The sequence below is a fragment of the Dendrobium catenatum genome, unplaced genomic scaffold (assembly GCF_001605985.2).
Source record: "Dendrobium catenatum unplaced genomic scaffold, ASM160598v2 fragScaff_scaffold_410, whole genome shotgun sequence".
Classification (NCBI taxonomy): domain Eukaryota; kingdom Viridiplantae; phylum Streptophyta; class Magnoliopsida; order Asparagales; family Orchidaceae; genus Dendrobium; species Dendrobium catenatum.
In genome coordinates this window covers 615,163-630,460 of record NW_021318872.1, presented here as the reverse complement: position 1 = coordinate 630,460, position 15,298 = coordinate 615,163, and the positions used below count along the sequence as shown (strand labels likewise).

At 34.7% G+C, this 15,298-nt stretch overlaps 1 protein-coding gene across 2 annotated transcripts; it reads right to left on the bottom strand.

The window, feature by feature from the left end:
- Nucleotides 1-12,479: 12,479 nt before the first annotated feature.
- LOC110097243 (sialyltransferase-like protein 1) lies at nucleotides 12,480-14,350 on the bottom strand. Of its 2 annotated transcripts, none has more exons than XM_020823507.2 (2): nucleotides 14,213-14,350; nucleotides 12,480-14,123 (listed from the first exon to the last, which is right to left on the bottom strand). In XM_020823507.2, exon 2 carries the CDS (start codon nucleotides 14,031-14,033, stop codon nucleotides 12,831-12,833), a length of 1,203 nt encoding a protein of 400 aa, XP_020679166.1. In that variant the 5' UTR covers nucleotides 14,034-14,123; nucleotides 14,213-14,350; the 3' UTR covers nucleotides 12,480-12,830. The 2 variants fall into 2 exon arrangements, with proteins under 2 accessions (XP_020679166.1, XP_020679167.1); XM_020823508.2 differs by lacking the exon at nucleotides 14,213-14,350 and having other exon boundaries at nucleotides 12,480-13,167; nucleotides 13,273-14,185.
- Nucleotides 14,351-15,298: the final 948 nt, after the last annotated feature.

Genomic DNA, 15,298 nt, shown 5'->3' with positions numbered 1-15,298 from the left:
AACTTTACAGTTGTATCCGGGCAGTTTTCAAAAACTAAGTTTTTAAAAGCTTTTGAATTTTTCGATATTTTTCGAATCGTAATGTTGCGGAAGGATATTCAATCACTAGACCACAATTATTTAAAAATATGTCATTTGATTTTTGGAAAACTCGCATGTCTATTTTCTTATAATCGATTGATTTTCGTATGTGGCATATGATTTTAATTGGTTATTCATCACCATCACGTATTGTTAATGGAATTAAAACTGATATTTCTTTTAATCAATGGAATAGGGATGAACGAATGGATGCTCAATTAAATGCAAAGTTTTTAAATTATTTTTTCTGTGCTTTAAATTATGATGATTTTATGTTAATATCCACGTGCACTACCGGTAAGGAAGTTTGGGATAAATTGCACACCATATACGAAGGCACTAGTGAAATCAACCAATCCAAGTTGAATTTGTTAATGCATGATTTTGAAAGGTTTTCTACGAAACCTTTTGAAACGATTTTAGACATGTATACAAAGTTTATTCAAATTACTACATCATTACATGCCTTAGGAAAAGATTTTTCAAATTTTGAAAAAGTTAACAAAATTCTTCATTGTTTACTTGAAAAATTCGATGCAAAAGTAGTTTCTATTTGTAAATCAAAAAATTTGAATGATTATTCTATTGATAATTTGATTGGCTCACTCATTGCCTACGAGCAAGGGTTGGGTCAAAGAATTTTGGATGCAGGTGAAACAATCGTTCTAAAAGCTGAAGATATGGAAAAAGGAAGCTTAGTTGGTGACGATAGCAATTAATTGTCAAGCAAATCACAAAGCTCGCCAATGCATAAGCAAAAGTGGAAGAAAGGTAAAAGTGGTAAGGATATCCATATTTCCACTGATACTATTTGTTTTCGATATAGGAAACCTGGACATATGAAGAATACGTGCCCTAATGTAAGAATTCTTCCTACAAAAGAAAAGGGCAAGATAAAGCTAAAGTTTAATTGGGAAAATAATGAAAAACAAAAAGTCTCATAGGCAGACATAGTTTCTGAAGAATCGGACCAGGAAAGAGATAACGGTTAAAAACCTATCATTTTTTTTTTATATTGTGTTTTTTCGTTTCTGTTTATTCTTTTCTTTTGATTGTTTTCGTAAAAAAAAAAAATTTACTGATCAACACACACATTAAATTTTCTAAAAAATGAAAAATCTACTTCCTATTTTTTTCTTGAAATCTTTGGTAAGTTTCTATTGACTTCTCTAAAAATAGTCAAACGAAGGAAACTCTTGATTTTTTTTCTTTCAATCTCTATTTCTTAAAAGAGGTTATTCTACTTTTGATTTAAAATCTTTTTCATCATTCAAATTGGTTTTTGAAATAAAATTTTTTTATCTCCCTACGTTTTATTTATCGCATAGGAATCTTTTGCAAGTCGTTGAATCTAACTCAAAATTTTCTTAATCAAAAAATTCGCTTTTTCACTAAGATGGGTTTTTCCTTTATTTTTTTTAGGATTAAGAAAGGTAGCATATTCAAAAAAATGGTCAATGATGTCAAAAATAAAAGATGCGCAAAGCGCCAAATTGAAAAATATAGAATACACAAAGTGTATCAAAAGATGCGCAGTGCGCCAACAAATGGTCAAGAGGCATAAAATGAACCCACAAAAAGTTAATGCTTACCATTCTTGTACTTCCTAAAAAGCTTAAGAAAATCCTTGATACTTTCGATACTTGACTTTGAAAATCTTGATTCTTGATTCAACAATTCGTTCATTGATCTTCTGTTAGATATATTTTATGGAATGAGTTTTTGAAAAATGATTGTTTCTTTCTCTAATTTGTTTTATGATTTAGATATTAAATTAAAAGTTTTTAAGCCTTTTCAAAGAACTTGAGTTTGGATTATCGAATCTTGAATTTCTAACCTTTACTGGGCTATGTGTTGTCAATCCAATTCTACTAAGTTTTTGATTAAAACTAAGAGGTAACTTTCTCATTTTAAGAATATTTATTTTTTCACTAGATCAGCGAGTGTTTCTGTCTTTTGGTCATTTTGTTTTTTGTGCCTCCTCTCTTTTTGATAATGTCAAAGGGGGAGAACGTATTGTTGAATTTTTGTATTGTTTCGTGTTTGTATCTTAAATTTAAAAACAACAAAAATATTTTTATCTCTCCTATTTTTAAAAGAGTTTTTCTAGTGAGAGGGAGATTAGGAAGAGTATTTTTTTGAAAATTCAAATTGAAATGTTTTGCCATCATCAAAAAGGGGAAGATTGTTACGGATCTAGGATTTAAGATTTTGATGATAGCAAACATTCCTTTTTTCTCTACGATTGCCTTATGTGCTAACGTTTCAGGTCCACACGATCAGACTGCAATCTTGAACCAGCTCAAGATTGGGTAGACTAGATCTATGTCAGTTTGTAATCTTTTCCCTATCTTGAGTCTGTTGTATTTGGTATGGCTATAACTTGGTAGAAATTCTCTTGCTCCCTATATGATTTTTATTTTTGGTAACATTGTCCGGGACGATATTAATATCGGCCTGGACGATCTGTCCAAACTTAGAAACCCTAATTAGGGCATCCTCATTAAGGCAGCCGTCAACTGATCAGCTTGGACGATACTTGTATCGGCGGGGATGATAATCTCAACTCAGAAAGAATCAACCGCCATAATCAATTTAGGAATTCTTTATTTTAGGAAATCGGCCAGGACGATATTATTGTCGTCCAGGACGATCTAACTCAATCATGCCTAAATTGATCTGGTATCTTTGGAAAGCATTAATGGTTGATTGATACGATCACATCGTCCGGGACAATCGCATGATCGGCCAGGATGATGGCCTGGACGATCTACATCGGACAGCTTGTATTCAGGGCGATGATCAGAACGAATGAAATCGGTTTTAAACTAATAGGCCAGGACGATCGTGAGATCGGACTGGATGATATAACCAATTTTCTTCTGATCATCTCAAATTGTCCCGGGCTAATGAGCTTAATTTGTACTGATCGGCTAGGATGATATACCTATCGGCCTGGACGATAATGTTGGCAACTTGCATTAATGAGCTCGTTTTGAGAGCTTCTATTTAAGCTAGGCATGACACTTTGTAAGGGTCTTTAGCAGCCATTGTAGCTTCGTTCTTGTGGGGGAAACTAGAAGAGAGAGCTTGAAAGGGAGAGAGGAAAGGGTGGAGTTTGAGAGAGGGAGAAGATCCTGTGAGGGGGGACTCAAGGGAGTGTGGAGGGGGTTCCACACGATTGCTCCGGCGAATTTGCACCTGAGTACCATCGGATTCAAGGCTTGTCTCTAGGTAAGTTCACCAAAGAAGAAGATCTCTTTGGTGTCAAAGGACCCGGCGACTCCGCCGCACCGGGGAAGGTGGATGTGATTTTGTAAGGGCTTCTCCGCCTAGCTGTGGGGGCTAAAGGAGAGACACTTGTTTTAGTGCAATACTTGGAGGGTGCCTCCAAGGAGTGGACGTAGGTCAAGGTTTGACTGAATCACTATAAATCTGGTGTGTTCTTTCTTTTTATTGCTTCCGCGTTTTAATTTTCGCACCTTTTTTGTGGTGATTTTGGTTTGGGTTTTTGTCTTTGTTTAAAATATTCTTCTTTTCCAAATCACCTCTCTCTTTATTAGCCTTGAGCCAGTTCGTATAGGGCCTAGCATCCCTAACGAACTTTCAAAAATATGCTATTTCTAATGTGGCCAATTATATTTGGGTGCTTTGGAAGGATCCTGTTCAGATAGATTTTATTAGTGATTTCACTCAATTTTTGCATTACAATATTGAAGCTTCAAATTTATAATGTTGTGCCTATTTTGTTTATGCTGCTTCTTCTCGTTATACAAGGAAATTGTTATGGGAGTAACTCATCAACTTTCATAATATTTGTAACTTGCCTTGGTTTGTTGGAGGGGAATTTAACACTATCTTAAATCCTTCTAAACATATTGGTGGTTCTTCTCCTATTTAATAATCTATGAAGGATTTTAATAATATTATTATGGATTGTAATTTAATTAATATTGGATTCTTTGGTAATAAATTCACTTAGAATCGTGGTCATTTATGGTAATATTTGGTTAGGCTTTTCTTTAATGATTGTTGGCTTAACACTTTTGATTCTATTATTGTTGAACATCTTAGCTGGACTTTTTCTAACCATTCTCTCTTATTAGTTTGTCTCAAGATCATGCATATTAATTCTCATGCTCAATTTAGATTTCAAAACAATTGTTGCTTCACGACTCTTTTATGGATTTGATTCAGGAAAATTGGAATGCCCCTTTACATCCGAATAACTCTGTCTTTGGCATGATGAGATTTTGGTTTAAGCTGAAAATTCCTAAATAAATTTTAAACTAGTGAAATTATAATATTTTTAAAAATCTTTTCTCCAATATTTTGAATGCTGAAGAGAAAGTGAACATTTTTTAAACTAATTGTAATTTGTCTCCTTTTGATGATAATTTCAATTTATTGAGGAATGCTACAGATTATCTTTTTAAATTATAAGCATAGGAGGAAGCTTATTGGAAACAAAAAACAGTTGTGAAACACCTTGTTGAAGGTGATAATAATACCAAGTACTATCATGCTTGGGTTAAGAGAAAATGTGCTAAAAATTGTATTAATAAAATTAATCGTGATGATGGTTTTGTTACTGAGGATGGTTGAAAATTACTAATCTTGCGATTGAGCATTTTTAAAATCGTCTCAATAGAGATTTTCGTCCTACTCATATTGATAACCCTTATATTATCCCTAACCTTATTTCTCAAGAGGACAATGAATTTCTTTCTAAATCTCCTTCTTTAGAGAAAGTTAAAGAGATTGTTCATGGCATGAATGGTGACTCTGTGGCTGGGCTAGATGGTTGCAGCACTAATTTCTTTCAAAAGTCCTAGCATATTAGTATTAATGATCTTTATTTAGCTGTTTTGGATTTTTTTGCTGGTACTATTACTCCTAAGTTTTTTACTTCTACTTTATTGTGCTTATTCCTAAGAACAACTCTATTAGTAACTGGAATGATTTTAGACATATTAGTCTTTGTACATTTTTTAATAAATTTCTCTTTAAACTATTTATTAATTATTTAAATTACTTTTTGTCTAAATTTATTTTGCCTTTTCAAATGGGTTTTGTTAAAGGGAGGGCTATTGTGAATAATATTCTTTTGGCCCAAGAATTTTGTCAAGATTTGGATGTTAGGGTGAGAAGTAAAAGGAATGGATTTTTTAAATCCTCTCATAGCCTTAGACAAGGTGATTTGATTTCTCCTATCCATTTCATTATTGATGTTGAGTAGTTATCTAGAGGTCTTGCCAACCATTTTTAGAATTCTCCTAGTCTGTATTTTATAACATTGGGTGGTTTTCCCATCTCCCATTTTTGTTTTGTTAATGATTTCATCATTTTTTACGAATGCTTCTATTAATAAGATCAATAAACTTATGGTTTTTTTTTTCATCAATTTGAAATGGTTAGTTATCTTGCTTCGAATAAACACAAATGTTATTTTATTGCCTCCAAGAAAGTGCCTAATGATTGTATTTTGGCTATTAAAGATTTAACTGGTTTTATTCAAGGTCATTTGCCTATTAAGTACCTTGGGGTGCCTCTTTTAAAGGTAAAAAAGAAAAATTTTCTTTTTGATGATCATATTTCTTCTATGCAGAACAAGATTATGTCCTAGGATTCTAATTTTTTTGAGTTTTGGGGTAGATTAATTCTTATCATAAGTGTTCATTGTTCTCTACCTGTTTATATTTTTTAAACTCTTTTTCCTACTCAAGTGGACTGTAATAGAATTGATATGCTTTTCAAAAAGGTTTTCTGGAAAGGGGATAGTAGCAATTCTAAAATTATATGGTCCTCTTGGAACAAATGTTGTGGTGTTCTTGAGAAGGGAGTCTTGGGGTGTAAGTGTTTGAATGATTTTGCCTATGATTTTTCCTCCAAGTTATGGTACAACTTTCATGCTAAAGTGAGCTTTTGGGCTAATTTTATGTTTGCTAAGTTTGTGTGGGTAAACATCCGACTTCTTATTGTTTTAACATTAGTGTTTCTAAAGTGTAGAAGAGACTTTGCAAAGTTAAATGGGTTGTTGAGCCCTTTATCTCTTGGGGCATTATTGGTGGTGACATTTTCTTTTGGCACAATTGTTCATTGGAGGATTAAACAATTGATGCTATTACTAAAACTCCTCCACTTCGGCTATAAAGGTGAATTATTTTTGTTAATAATAATTGTTGGAATTATGAAAAACTTGCTAATGTTATCCCTTACCCTATTATTCAACAAACCTTAAACCTCCCCCTGAACACTGACTCAGATGATGTTCTTTTATGTGGTTTATCCAAAGATGGTTATTTCATATTAGAGGTTGTTTGGAATACTTTTAGATTTAAGAATGAGGTTAATAATATTTTATTATGCTTTGGCATAAAAGTATTCCTTCCATGCTAGCTATTTTGGTTTGAACAATTTTACAAAGGTTCATTCCTATAGATGATAACTTAATTAAAATATGTTTTATCTTACCTTCCAAATGCCAATATCATGTGGAGAATATGTATCATATTTTTCTTTCTGGTCCTTTAGCTGTTAAAACTTGTACTAATTTTTATAATATTTTCAAATTGAATTGCTTCAATGTTAAAATGTCTATTAATGCTATGCTTAATACTTGGTTTATTAATTCCAATGGTTACATCAGAGATATTATTCATTCTCTTATTTTGTGGTATTTATGGTTGGATAGGAACAATTCTCTCTTCAACGGTGTTGGTATGAACCATAATAGAAGTATCCAAAATGTGAAAGATAAGGTTTTGGCTCTTTATTATGTTAAGTTACTCTCTATCATTAGTTATATATTATTGCCTTAATTATTTATCCAATCTGGCTAATGTTGTGTTCCATCTAGTTGACAATTATAACTTTATTTGAGTTAGTAGTTTGAGCTATTCTCTTGGTGAATTTTCCTTTTCCATCATTATATTTTGTTTTTTGTTAATTGCTTTCTTTACTGACCCAGCATGCCTTTTTGTAGAGATTTTTCGAGACTAGTGCTCGTTTTGTGCAGGGTCACCTTTTGACTGGTGAGGCTGAGCTTATTGTGGATTGCTATGCCTCTTTATTTTTTATTTTTAGAATGTTACTAGGTCCTTTTGTATTTGTGTTTAGTGGGGATCATTGGCTCTTAGGTTTTTTTACTTTTTCTTTTGTAGCTCTTTTGAGCTATAACAAGCTAGCAATCCCCTTAAGGACGTGTAACCTCTTTTTTGATATTAACGCATAGGCCCCTTTGTGGATTTTAACAAAAAAAAAAAAAAGAATTCAATAAATCATAAATAAATAACTAATAACTAGATAAATACAAACAAAATATGCATAATCATTAAATCATGAATGCAATCAATGAAAAATAAAAGAACTACAATAAAACTTAAAAAAAATTAATAAATAAATCAAGAAAATAAAATTTACAGATAAATTAAAAATATATTAAAAAGTATATAAAATTCCAAATGCTTTCGAACATTTATAGGTCTCACATTAGGTCATTTCTGACCTATGTTGATGATTTCATAATGATTTAAAGTGATAGGAATAGAAAATATATGAAGCTTATATAAATAGATTAAATAATGAAGGCTAAACATTAAAAATTTGTGGGTTCCAGTATGTGTCACTTCCGGTTCATTTTCATGTTAGCGAGTTGGCCTGGACCTGACCAAAATTTTCAAATGGGTCAAAAATTGGAATATGAACTCTACCTATTTGCTAAATGGGTTGACTTAAAACCAGATATTTTGGGTCGAATTCTTGTCAAATTTTAGGTCATGTGAAATTTTGACGCCCCTAAAAACAACCAAAATAATGAAATCCACAAAAACGTTTTCAAGATTCCAAGGATCCATTATAATAATAACACAATAGCTTCCAACAACCTATAAAGACCATTGGAGGAACAAGGTGAAAGAATAGAGGATAAACACTAAAAAGTGCACTTTCATAACAAGATCTTTCTTTTTTAGAAATTTTATCTTAAAATAATGGATATCTCTCCAAAGCAAACTGCCCTTTTTTCTTTGTCTAAGTATTTCCTATTTCTCACTTTCTAATTTCAAGGTTTATAAGAAGATATTTATATTGAGTGCTAAAAAACATAAACCAGAAATAAACTGAGAAAAATATATCAAGGAGAACATATAGTACAATTTACAATTTATATAGTATGATCAATATAAAGTAATCCATGCATTTCAAATTGTGTTACGTACGATTGTATAATCTTATTCAAATATTATATTATACTTAAGTTTGATTCATATTAAGTAATTCCTTAACTTACGTTGCTTAGTTAAATTAAATTAGAAAATCAATCATATAGTACGATGTATTTTGCACAATATAAATAACTCAAATTTTGAATTAATTTGATTAAATAAATTAATAAATATTGATATTAATTTGTATTTAAATATGACATATCATACAATTTGATTATTTCATAGATAATAATTCTCAAAATCTAAAAATCACTTATATATATATATATAGGATGTTAGGCCCTATGAACTAGTCCCGAGGCTAACCAAGAGGGGGAGGGGGTGAATTGGTATTTTTAAAAATTCTTTAAAACCAAAAGAACGATTATCACAAACAAAAATCACCACAGAAAAAAATAAGAGCGGAAAATTAAAGTGCGGAAGCAGTAAAAAGAACACAAGGGTTTATAGTGGTTCGGTCAACTTGACCTACGTCCACTCCCCGGAGGCGCCCTCCGAGTATTGCACTACCAACGTGACTCTCCTTGAGCCCCCACAGCTAGGCGAAGAAGCCCTTACAAAAACACCTCCTTTTTTCCACACCCGGTAAGGCAGAGAACCCAACTCCTTTTGCTTTCTCCTGAAGCAGGCAGAGAACCACGATCACTTGCTGAAACTTATCTCTCACAACCCTTCCAAGGACAAGAGGCTCAAGGGAAGAAGAAGTGGAACAATGCTTGGAGCAACCCTTGTGAACCCCCTCATAAGCTCCCCCTCACAAGATCCTCTCTCTCTCTCCTTTAGGTTTTTTCAGGTCAAGACAGCAGCTAAGGATGTTCAAAAACGTTGAGCAAGAGCTCTTAAATAGAAGAGCTTCAAAGGAGCTCATTAATTGCAAGTTGCCGACTTTATCGTCCAGGACGATATGGAAATTGTCCTGGCCGATTAGTACAAATATCATAAGATCGGCCAGAGCATCGCCCTGAATGCAAACTGGACGATTGAAAATTTGCTTGATCGTTCCAGATGATATCATGATCATCCCGGCCGATCAGTTCAAATCAGATGAAAATCGTCCAGAGCATCACCCTGAATTTGAGCTGTCTGATCCAAATCGGCCAGAGCATCGCCCTGAATTTGTATTGGCCGATATTTATCGTCCAGGAGCAACCAAGGGTTTTTGAATGGATCGTCCAGGCTGATATTGCGATCGTCCAGGACGATGTTATCGTATCAATCATCCTTAATTACTCCCATGATTGTCGGATCAATTTAGGCATAATTATGCAATATCGTCCAGGCCAATAAAAGAATCGTCCTAGCCGATTTTCAAAAATACAGAATACATAAATAGATCATGCCGGCAATTTCTTTCTGTATTGAGCATATCGTCCTGGCCGATACAGATATCATCCAGGCCGATCAGTTAATTACGGCTGCCTTAACTAAGAATCCTGATTAGATCTTCTGTTTTGAACTCGATCATCCGGGCCGATGTGAGTAAAAACACAAGTTCTAAATCTCTTATGTGTGTGTGTGGGGGGGGGGGGGGGGGGGATAAGGGGGGGGGGGTGTTACTTAACATCAGTCACTTCAAATAATTACAATTGACTCAAGAGAAAAAAAAAAAAAATGCAGACTGACTCAACCCTAATATACCCAGTCTTGAGCTGATTCTGATTTCCGTCCGATCTTTGAATCTTGAAAATATCAGTAGTAAAGGCAGTCGAAAAGAAGCAAGAGTGTTTGCTAATCATCAAAACATAATTCATGCAGCAACCTCTCCCTTTCATGGGGTTGTAGGTCGACTAAACATGATTTCACCTATTGAGGCAAACACCATAGCATTGCTATACACAATGGTTATTGCTTCAAAATCAGTTTGTATCATTGGTTGCACATCTTATTTCAAACATCCAAGAGTTATCATTGAGAATTCCTTTCAAGTTTGGAATGAGGGTACTTGGAGGATGAAGCCAAAATTACACTATTTTACTCCAACTTGATTTAGTTGTTGGTGAGGTCAAGTAGGACAAGTCTATTACTCCTAAAGGCATCTGAAACAAAACTTTTTGAAAAACCTAAATTAGCATTGCTTCAGTGAAAAAATGCTTTAGGTCTTGAAAATCCAGCATCACATGCTAGAAGTGAATCTTAAAATGGCAAAAGGGCTCATTGGGCTCTTATCACATTCATAATAACTATACAATTATTTAGCTATCATTGAACACCAACAAACTACATGAATAATTATTTCTTGAAATTTGCAAAGTAGGTGATGCTCTCCAAAGTAAGGCAAGAGAATGACCTACCGTTGTCTCTTTGAAAGAAATAAACTCTACACTTCACCACATTGCTAATATTCAGGCGGGAGATCATTGACTTAAATGATCAATATGGTTAGTAAAGTTTCAGCTCCCTTAATTCCTCCTTTTATGTCTTTGTTAAAGGAGGAATGTGGGTGTAATTAATTATTTTTTTATAAATTACTTTATGCATTTCTTCCAAAAAAAAAAAAAACAGAAAAAAACGGAGGTATCATAAATTTGAATTGTGGATCTGCCTCAATAAGAAATCATTTATGGGTTATGCTTTACAGTATTGATTAGTCATAGGAGTCTCCTGAACAGTATACTCTAGTAGGTACTCATCCTTAGAAAGAGATTGGCAAAAAACATTCACATTGTGTGAGTAAGCAAAGGCAAATATGAAAGGCCATTGAGCCAAGTTCTCAAGCAATGATCAATCTTATCAAATGATTTTCTTTTTTATTCTATTGCTTAAAAGTAACAGAACCATAAGGTCACTTACTTTTCAAGAAGCTTTTCTCATCCTTGAGATATTTCAAGACCTATTTATTAGCCTTCAATTTTCATGCTCAACACATCTTTAAGATGTTGGATAAAATGTTGTTCATTGAAGCTAGATACTAACATTATTATCGATGCTAATGAAACCCAAATAGCTGAGGAAGAAAGAGAAATTAGAGCTTAGAGATTCTCTTAAATTGATAGGGTTACAAAGGACGTAATTGAAGCGTTAGATGGAGGAAGATGAATCTAGCAAAACTAATAGATAATCATAGTATAAATAATAAGAAAAAACTAAAAGGATTTCAATTAGCTAAAATTTTGGCCAAAATTAACAAATGATACAACATCAATTCTCGATTAATTATACCAACTATATAAAATTGCCTATATGGAGTAAATAGATAAAATGGACTTGGTATATCTAGTTATATATCAAGTATTGCTAATAGGTATCCACTAGGTTGGAATTTTTTGTGAGTAAATATCTTCGTGAGTTCTAGGGTGAACTTATTAGCTAAGTATTAAAGATAGGGTATAGATTGTCCTCTAGTTGGCTTGATGAGATTCGATCATGGGCGATTCAAAACTTTAGGCGACTTTTGTTTTGACAAATTCCAAAATTTAGTTCAAAATCAGCATGTTAAATACGATTCAAATTCTTATGATGATTTATGAGCTTGATTCACATAAGTATGAGTGTAAATATACCACAAATTATTATAGGTAACCAGTCCTGATAACATATCAGATGTATGCCGTTAACTTCTTGTTGACCTCTCTAGAAAGAAAACCATAATAGGTAATGTTTTGTAGAGATAGTATAGCAATAAAGAAGGACAAGATTTGGTTCAATTAAGGAACTTAGTTCTAACACTAATATAGATTACAATATTTTGTTGTCAAGAAATCATGACCAGAGCCATGAACGAGAAAAAGAAACAAAGTAATGATCAATGACAATGTCTAATAGTTGTTAATCAGGCACTAGCAGAAAAAATGAATAAACAGTCTGCGCTAAGAACCTATAAATCGGGTTCATGATTTGCAGAGAATCCCATTGATAGTAAAGCTTAAGTTTTACAGAAGATTATACACCATAAATTACATCCGTAGCTAAATAAGCCTGAGCTTAACTAGAACACTCTTTAATGACAAATATTACAGGGTCGTTACTGAAGACAATGACTAGTCACATGAGCATTTCAACAAAAATGTTGCAAATATCATTTAGAATTTTATGGTAACTTTATGATTTACAACATAGATATCGTTTGCAAACAATGCAGAATTTTCCAATCACACGGGAGCACTGCTAATGGACATTCTTAAGAACCAGTCAACATTACAAAATCCATATTCCCAAAGTTTCTACATATTGTTTTTTTTTTTTTTTTTGGCATATGAGCAGCAACAACATATTATACATTTAATTGAATAAAACTGAATAATTTAATCTATTAATGCTTCTTTATCCAGCATCTCCTAATTAATCATGGTTCCACACATTGCTTTAAGAAAAGTTTCATCACACAAGAATTGCAAAAAGCCAAAAAGACCTGGGGATTTAATTTTACATTTGCAGGTACCATCAGGCACATCATAGCATAGGTTGGTGAATGGTTGTTCCTATCCTATTCAATACTTTCCTTTCCGAAAAATTATATTCAATTGAAAACGTGAAGCTTGAGCTCACATAAACCTAAAGTTTCAATTCAATTGAATCAAACTCTTAATAATAAAAAACAAGAGGTGGAACTGTTAGCCCAGAATCCTTAAGGAAAGGTATCACCTGCGGCCTATCAACTAGATCTTGGTAAAAGGCATACTCTGCATCGTAATCGTGCAAATCTAGCTCCGCCTTCTGGTTTGTATGATAATGATGCTTAGCATCCGCCGATTTCCCAAACCCAAAGACGCTAACTTGATCACAAATCCCCAGAGCTAGCATCACTGCCTGCATCCCCGAGGAGTAATGGAACATCTTCTCATCATGAAACTTGGCCCAATCCTCAAATGGTTTTCCAGTCACCTCAGCGAATCTCTTCAGTGAATAATACTTGACAATTCTGCTACACAACATATCAAAACGGATATCAGTGATCAACAGAGGAGCTCTGTGGGAGGAGTTACAGATCGTGTAGTCAAGAAAGTGGACGGCTTGGCAAATGTACATGATCATGGGCACGTTCTCGCCGTAGGGATGGCAGAAGCAGCCCGGTCTTCGGGCGCAGAGATGGAGAATATTGCTATTCACAAATGAAAGACCAGTTTTGGAGCCGACTTTGCGCTGGTAGCCATGAGTGCGGGCGTTATTGAGCCGTATCACGAGCTCGTGGCCATCTATGAGCTCGCCGCGGTCGCTATTGAGGAGGATCCCGCTGTTTCCGACTACGGCGCAGGAAGCGTAGCGAGGGCTGGAGTCCGTCAATCCGTTGTGGCGGTCAAGGGGCCGTTTCACGAGTTTATAGAGCTCAGACATTATTTCCGGCTGGAAACGGCGGTTCTTCCACCAATCACGGAGGGATCGGCGGAGCTCTGGAAAGATATTGTAGTCACGAGGGGAGCGAACGCGGATCTGGACCCGGCCATCTAATCCGGCGCGAAGCCCGACATCAAAGTGGCTGTTCTCTCGCCGCCACATCGCGGCTGGGAGATGGCGCAACCCAGCGGAGGCGACGCGTGTAGAGGAGGGGAAGTTGCCTTCCAGAAGCTCGTCAATGTCCTTCCTCACACCTGTCTCTGCAAGATCCAACGAGGCAAGGCGGAGAAGGATGGTGACGTTGGACAACACCGATACGACAGGGGATGCGTCGGCGGCAGGAGATTGAGAGCCGAAGCCCAGACGGACGGAGGCGCGGCAACTGAGGAGGGTGATGATGGCCAGGAGAGGGAGTAGGCTGAATGGAAGCCGGAGCGAGAAGACGCGCTTCATCGATCTCCAACACTACAAGCTTGTCAAGCTAGGCATAACGTCGAACAGCTGAGCGATGGGTAGTAGAAACCTAATTTTCCACCCAGCGAGCTGTGAAGAAAGAGAGAGTAAAGTTAAAATTATTATGCTAATATCGAATTGATTAGGTTTAATAAAGGAATTCTTAAATAGAAGACGACATGTGGATGCTGGGTTCGTAATCCTTTCCTCCAAAATTTTGGGTTGAAGGAAAGGTGAGCGCCGCCGGATAAATAGATAAAGCCAGCAATAACATTCAATAAAATTTAATTACAATTAATATAAAAAGTTAATTATTTATTTATATAATTTTTTGTTTAAATAATTCTAAGCACTTTTTTTCTTGAACTCTAGAGCAAGGTAAGTGTGAACTCACGGAGCTAAAATTTATATTTTTCAATGAAAACATAAAAGTATATTTTTTTAAAGAAAAAAAGATAAAAATTTTATTTTAAGAAAATCATTTTATGGGGCATGGCAAAATCTACAAAAAATTTTTATGAGGGCACTAATTATCATAACTTAATCCTTTTAAAATTTTCTTAACACATTAAATTGTTGGATCTAAATTAACAATGGGTGATACTTTTGACATTACTAGTAGGCAAATTCTAAGAGTATAATCAGAAAGACTATGTGAGAATGGAGGGAGAGAGAGAGAGTAATCGACTAGCACAAATATCTGCCTTACAAGACCCAATGGATGTTAAAGATGCCAAAAAAATTCAAATGATCATCTCGACCAATTATTTATAGGGATATGAGGATTAATACAAATGTTGCATCAATAAGTAAACAAGAAATGCATGATTTAATGACTCTACAAAGTACTTTGGGTACATTTCACCAAACACGGCTGACTAAAGTGTTGAATCACCTTTCTCGAACTTTCCTTAAATGCCTGTGGGTGAAATCAATGGTGGTGAGTGCTTGTGGATGAGTAGGAACAATTGTGTTCATTGGAAAGTTTTGAATTGAGAGAGTTGAGGATGGATGACACCCACAGATCATTATGAGCCTACATTAGAGCACTATTTTGCCTTACTGATAGAGAGGCAAGTGAGCTTGAGTAGCATGGTGTATGAACTTCATGGTCAACTGATTATAATACAGAGAGTTGGAGTCTTTTGGGGAGGCACCTTCCTTATATTTGAAGTGGCGAGTGAGATTAGCACTACCCCCATCGTGGTGGATGGAAAGAAACATTGACATCATGATCTTCATCTTCGGTGAGTGGCAAGTTAAAT